Below are 7500 nucleotides of genomic sequence, written 5' to 3' on the forward strand. Positions count from 1 at the left end.
ACAAGTGTAGCAAGAGTTAATGTTCTCGCTAATTGTGTGTTGCCAGTTTGTTTAACCCTCTCTCTCTGTGTTTCTGTCTGTCTGTCTGTCTGTCTGTCTGTCTGTCTCTCTCTCTCTTCCCTAACACCCAGAAGAGTCAAAGGAATGAACTCGTTACTGTTTCATTGTCATTGTCATAACACCCCTGCTCTTCTTTCGATCCCAGTTTATTGGTAAGAAATGCGTGCAGCCAGCGGTGGCCTAGCGGTTAAATGCCCCAGTAGGAACTAGTACCCACTGGTTCAGGTTCAAGTCATGCACGAACCTTCGATGCATGATGTGCATGCTAATCTTTCGGATCATTCGATAGACCGACTGAGATCCCGAATGCAGCATATGCTTAGCGACCGTGAAAGAACCCACGGCAACAAGACAGTTTTCCCCAGTAAAACTGTTGGAAAATCCGCTTTGATAGCAAAACACATGCACTCTAGAATAAAGAGGAAAGAAAGAGTAGCAGCAGTAAGAAAAATGCAATAAAGATACGGCAATATAGTAAGACTCCGAACGAGTGAAATAGACCTTCATGTCTGTTTGCCTGTCTCTGTGTCTGTCTGTCTATATGTCTCTCTCTCTCTCCCACACTCTCTCATCCCCCCTACTCTCTCTCTCTTTCTCTCTTTCTGTTTCTGTCTTTCTCCCACACTCTATGTTCCCCTCTCTCTCTCCCCTCTGTCTCTTTCTGCACGTGCGTGTGTGTTATAGCACACAGTCAATACATAACCACTTTGAGGAAACGCTCAATTGATTATAGTTATACTTTTTATTCCTGAACACGTGTGCCACTACAAACGATGTAATGATGATGATCATGATGGTAATGGTAATGATCATTGTGCGCGTGTGTGTTCGTGTTAGTTTATGTGTGCGTGCGTGTGTGCTTACGTACTTGCGAGTGAGTGTGGTGTGTGTGTGTGTGTGTGTGTGTGTGTGCGCGCGCGCGCGCGTGCGTGCAGGCGTGCGTATGCACACTTATGTTAATATACACGCGTGTGTGGTGTGCACAAGTTCCCTGAACGTGGCCCATTCTTTTCTGTTTTTTAGAATTCTTATTCTGTTTCAATCAGTTGCCAAATAACCTTTCTTGTTTTTGATTTATGTTTCAATGTATTTACTTCTTTTTTTTAAATACTATATATTTTCAATACATTTGCTGATTTGTTTATTTTGTTCATTGTGTTATATCATTTTAGTTAAATATTCCGTACATACGTATGGAATGCGCTCAAAGCCTGACCAGCGGGTTGGCTGTATGCATCGGTCAGTGATCTGCTGCCCTACCCTTTTTTTATTTTATTATTTTAAGGAAATGTGGTGCAGCGCTTATGGATCAGTCCGCACGCTTTGACGCATCCTTCAAACTAGAAATGGAACCGAAGAAAAAAATATGTTGAATAATCATGGCCATGTTCGATGACACATTGATGATTATCGCTTCGTCAAGTCTCCACAGTCCGCCTTTTCAGGTCTGGCCTTAAAACCCACCTCTTCCCAAAATAGCCTCCCTTCCCTGCCTCTTCCTTGTCTTCAGTTTCTCCAGTTTTAGAGTTATGCATGGGTGTGAATGACTGGTGCGAAAGCGCTTTGATTTGTCTCTGCACAAGATTCAGCGCTATATAAATACCATTATTATTATTATTATTATTATTATTATTATTTATTATGATTATGCCCATGTTCGATGCCACGTTGATGATTATGGCTATGTTCATTGATACATTGATAATTATGACCATGTTCGACGATACGTTGATAGTTATGGCCAGGTGGGGTTATGGCCATGTTCGACGATACGTTGATGATTATGGCCATGTTCGACGATACGTTGATAATTATGACCATGTTCGACGATACGTTGATAATTATGACCATGTTCGACGATACGTTGATAATTATGACCATGTTAAAAAATGCGTTGATAGTTATGACCATGTTCGATGATACGTTGATAATTATGGCCATTTTCGACGATACGTTGATGATTATGACCATGTTCGACGATACGTTGATAATTATGGCCATGTTCGACGATACGTTGATAGTTATGACCATGTTCGACGATACGTTGATAATTATGGCCATGTTCGACGATACGTTGATAGTTATGACCATGTTCGAAGATACGTTAATGATTATGGCCATGTTCGACGATACGTTAATGATTATGGCCAAGTTCGACGATACGTTGATAATTATGGCCATGTTCGACGATACGTTGATAGTTATGACCATGTTCGAAGATACGTTAATGATTATGGCCATGTTCGACGATACGTTGATAGTTATGGCCATGTTCGACGATACGTTAATGATTATGGTGGAGTGATGGCCTAGAGGTAACATGTCCGCGTAGGAAGCAAGAAAATCTGAGCGCGCTGGTTCGAATCACGGCTCAGCCGCCGATATTTTGTCCCTCTCCACTAGACCTTGAGTGGTGGTCTGGACGCTAGTCATTCGGATGAGACGATAAACCGAGGTCCCGTGTGCATCATGCACTTAGCGCACGTTAAAGAACCCACGGCAACAAAAGGGTTGTTCCTGGCAAAATTCTGTAGAAAAAAAATCCACTTCGATAGGAAAAACAAATAAAACTGCACGCAGGAAAAAATAATGTAGTATAGCGACGCGCTCTCCCGGGGGAGAGCAGCCCGAATTTCACACAGAGAAATCTGTTGTGATAAAAAAAAAAAAGAAATACAAATACAAATTATGGCCATGTTCGATGATACGTTGATAATTATGGCCATGTTCGATGAGACGTTGATAATTATGACTATGTTCGATTATACAGTGTACCTATCGTTGTTACCACATGGAGTGTTTTTACATCTGTGTGTTTTTTTTTTTCAGACCTACAAGGACAAAGAATCGGACAAGCTGTTGTATGACATTCATTTCTGGATCGGGGAGAAAAGCACTCAGGTATGTTATTGTCGAAGGAAAGGAAGGGGAGAACGAAGAAAAGAAAGGTGGAAGAAAGGAACGAAGGAAGTAAGGAAGGAAGAGTTGGGGGGAGGGGGGAGGAAAGAAGGGGTGAAAGAAAGAGAACAAGGAAGAAAAGCAAACGGATGAGGGAAATTGTTGTAATTTTATCATCGAGTAAGGAAGACGGAAGGGAAATTTTCCTTGTGCGGGCCCGTGGTTATGTGCGTGAGCTGAATGTTAAAATTTCAGGAATCTCTCTCGATCTCCCTCTCCCACCCGCCACGTCTCCCAACATCTCTCCCCCACACCCCTCTGCTCTTCCCTCCTCTTTTCTCACCCTCCTCTCCTCTCACCGTCTTCTCCCCTGTTTGAATTGAACCTATCAGTGTCTTCAACCTGTGAAATTGTTAGAAACCTTTCTCAGAGTGCGTTAGGAACCTTTGTTTGTATTTATGTAAAGCTTCCAAATTCCGAGAAACCACTACGTATATGAGAATATTGATATTTCTGCATTCTGCTTCGAAGCGAGGGCTAGTCTACGTTTGGGACTGATGTTATATATTCAAATATGTTGTATTATGGTGTTTTCATTGATTATATCACGTACACACACTCAAACACAACACGAACACACACAACACCCCCCATCCCCTCACACATCACACACACACATACACACACACACACACACACACATAAAACAACACACACATACACATACAACTCCCCACACCCCTACACCCTCACACAACACACACACACACACACACACACACACACACACATACACACACACACACAGACACACAGACACACACACACACACACACACACACACACACACACACACACATACACATACCCCCCTCTCGCCCTCCACCACATACACACACACATTGAATCCCTCTAACCTCTCCATTCCTCTACACACACACACACACACACACACACATACATACACATACACGTACAACCCCTACACCCCCACACAACACACACACACACCCCCCAAAAAAAAAACCCACACACATACACACAAACACAAACGCACAAATCACACACACACACACACACACACACAAACACAAACGCACAAATCACACACACACATACACACACACACATACACAGACACTCAGACATAGACTGACAGACAGACAGACAGACACAAACACACACACACACGCGCGCGCACTGCCCCCCCCCCCCCCCCCCCCATACACACACACATGACAACCCCCCGATCCTCACCCCACCCCACACACACATCGAGTTCCTCTAAACTCTCCATTGTTACCCCCCTCACCCCCTCCACACAAACAAGAACAACATCATCTTTTCCACACCACACCCCCCCCCCATACACACACACACAACATCCCCCGCCCCCACTCACACCCCCACCTCCCCCCACCCAACACAGATCGAGTCCCTCTAACCTCAGAATTACTCCACACACATACAGGACGAGTACGGGACGGCGGCCTACAAGACAGTGGAACTGGACACCTTGCTGGATGACATCCCTGTGCAGCACAGGGAGGTGCAGGCTCACGAGAGTGAGCTGTTCAGGTCCTACTTCTCCACCATCTCGTGAGTGGTGCATTTTCTGTTGTATTGTGTTGTGTTGTGTTACCCCCGAAAGTGGAGTATGGCTGCCTACATGGCGGGGTTAAAAACGGCCATACACGTAAAAGCCCTCTTGTATACATTCGAGTGAACGTGGGAGTTGCAGCCTACGAACGCAGAAGAAGAAGAAGAAGTTGTATTGTGTTGCTATTGTGTTGTGTTGTGTTGTATTGTGTTGCTGTTGTGTTGCGTTGTATTGTGTTGCTGTTGTGTTGTGTTGCTGTTGTGTTGTGTTGTATTGTGTTGTGTTGTATTGTATTGTGTTGCTGTTGTGTTGTATTGTGCTCTGTTCTGTTGTATTGCATTGTGTTGCATTGTATTGCCTACTTCTCCACCATCTCGTGAGTGGTGCATTCTGTGTTGTGTTGTATTATGTTGTGTTGCTATTGTGTTGTGTTGTGTTCTTTTGTACTGTATTGTATTGCTCACGAGAGTGAGCTGTTCAGGTCCTACTTGTCCACCATCTCGTGAGTGGTGCATTCTGTATATTGTTGTATTGTATTGTGTTGCATGGTATTGCCTACTTCTCCACCATCTCGTGAGTGTGTTGTGTGTTGTTGTTTTGTGTTTTTGTTTTGTGTTGTGTTGTGTTGTATTGCATTGTGTTTGTGTTGTGTTGTATTGCTCACGAGAGTGACCTGTTCAGGTCCTACTTGTCCACCATCTCGTGAGTGGTGCATTCTGTGTTGCGTTGTGTTGCTGTTGTGTTGTGTTGTATTGTATTGTGTTGTATTGTATTGCTCACGAGAGTGAGCTGTTCAGGTCCTACTTGTCCACCATCTCGTGAGTGGTGCATTCTGTGTTGCGTTGTGTTGCGTTGTGTTGTGTTGCTGTTGTGTTGTGTTGTATTGTATTGTTTTGTACTGTGTTGCTGTTGTGTTGTGTTGTATTGTATTGTGTTGCTGTTGTGTTGTGTTGTGTGTATTGTATTGTATTGCTCACGAGAGTGAGCTGTTCAGGTCCTACTTGTCCACAATTTCGTGAGTGGTGCATTCTGTGTTGCGTTGTGTTGCGTTGTGTTGTGTTGCTGTTGTGTTGTGTTGTATTGTATTGTTTTGTACTGTGTTGCTGTTGTGTTGTGTTGTATTGTACTGTGTTGCTGTTGTGTTGTGTTGTATTGTATTGTGTTGTATTGTATTGCTCACGAGAGTGAGCTGTTCAGGTCCTACTTGTCCACCATCTCGTGAGTGGTGCATTCTGTGTTGCGTTGTATTTCTCTTTTTTTGTCACAACAGATTTCTCTATGTGAAATTCGGGCTACTCTCCCCAGGGAGAGCGCGTCGCTACCCTACAGCGTCATCTTTTTTTTGTGTATTTTTTCTTGCGTGCACTTTTACTTGTTTTTCCTATCGAAGTGGATTTTTCTACAGAATTTTGCCAGGAACAACCCTTTTGTTGCCGTGGGTTCTTTTACGTGCGCTAAGTGCAAGCTGCACAGGGGACCTCGGTTTATCGTCTCATCCGAATGACTAGCGTCCAGACCACCACTCAAGGTCTAATGGAGAGTGGGAAAATATCGGCGGCTCAGCCGTGGTTTGAACCAGCACGCTCAGATTCTCTCGCTTCCTAGGCGAACGTGTTACCTCTAGGCCATCACTCCACTAGTGTTGTGTTGTGTTGTGTTGTGTTGTGTTGTTCACGAGAATGAGCTGTTCAGTACTTATGAGTGGTGTATTTTGTATTGTGTTGTGTTGTGTTGGTGTATTTTGTAACGTGTTGTGTTGTGTTGTGTTGTGTTGTATTGTATTGTATTGTGCTGCTCGCGAGAATGAGCTGTTCAGGTCCACCTCTTCCACCATCCATAGTGTATTCTGTATTATGTTGGTGATGATGTTGATAATGATGATGGTGATTATACCGACGCCGACGACGGTGATGATAATGACGCTAACGACGACGACGATTATGACGGGTTAAGACGACGACGACGACGACGATGATGATGATTATGATGATGATGCTAGCGACTACGACGATGATCATGATAATAATGAAGATGATGATGATGACGACGACGGTGATGATGATGATGATGATGATGATGATGATGATGATGAATGCCCGAACACACAGGTACCTCAAAGGGGGCGCCGCCTCTGGCTTTAAACATGTGGAAACCAGGGTCTACAAGCCCCGTCTTTTCCGGGTCTTCAAACAGGGCAAGATCACAGAAGCCACTCAGGTGTGTGTCCATGTGTGTGTGTGTAGGGGAGCAGGGGGGTGGGTGCGGGGGTGGGGGGGACGTTGGAGGTGGTGGTGTGCGTGTGTGGGGTGGGGGGTTCGGGGGGGCGAGGGGTAAATTACCAAAACGGTGATACACGTAAAATGTTACATTTCTGTCTGAGCATGTATGATGTGTGCGTGCCTGAAATCTGACTGAATGATACAGCTCTACCCAGGCAGGCGCAGCCTGTTGTGCAACTGATCCCGAGTTTGCAAATCCGCTTAGTGCTTGGTCTCCGACCGAGGATGGGCGCTATATAAGTATCCATATTACAAAATCAAATCAACATAGTATAGTGAATAGTTTTGGTCAGTAAATAATGATTTATAAATTTAGAGGTCAGGGGTCAAGGTTACATCAGTCTGTGTGTTTGTTGTGTCTTTTTTGCCAGGTGATAATGCTTTGCAGTGTTTGATTGTTCTTTCTCATAATTGTTATCACCTTATTGTTATTTGCTTATTTATCATCATTGTTGTCTTATTTATTTATTATTATTATTATTATTATTATTATTACTACTACTACCTTTTTTCATATTGTAACTATTATTTATTTATTTATTTATCTATTTATGTATTTATTTACTTATTTATGTACGCTTATCTATAATTTATTCACTTTTTTTTTTTTTTCTCAAGGCCTGACTAAGCGCGTTGGGCTACGCCGCTGGTCAGGCATCTGCT

At 43.6% G+C, this 7500-nt stretch overlaps 1 protein-coding gene across 5 annotated transcripts in view; it reads left to right on the forward strand.

Moving 5' to 3' along the window:
• The window catches only part of LOC143284735 (gelsolin-like protein 1), a 37120-nt gene that overhangs the window by 19153 nt on the left and 10467 nt on the right, over positions 1–7500 (forward strand). For all 5 annotated transcript variants that reach the window (XM_076591690.1, XM_076591693.1, XM_076591689.1 and 2 more), the window contains 3 exons: positions 2890–2961; positions 4430–4557; positions 6667–6775. In XM_076591690.1, coding sequence (XP_076447805.1) covers positions 2890–2961; positions 4430–4557; positions 6667–6775 — 309 coding nt within the window. The remainder of the gene's footprint in view (positions 1–2889; positions 2962–4429; positions 4558–6666; positions 6776–7500) is intronic.

This window comes from Babylonia areolata, chromosome 8 (genome assembly GCF_041734735.1).
Source record: "Babylonia areolata isolate BAREFJ2019XMU chromosome 8, ASM4173473v1, whole genome shotgun sequence".
NCBI lineage: Eukaryota > Metazoa > Mollusca > Gastropoda > Neogastropoda > Buccinidae > Babylonia > Babylonia areolata.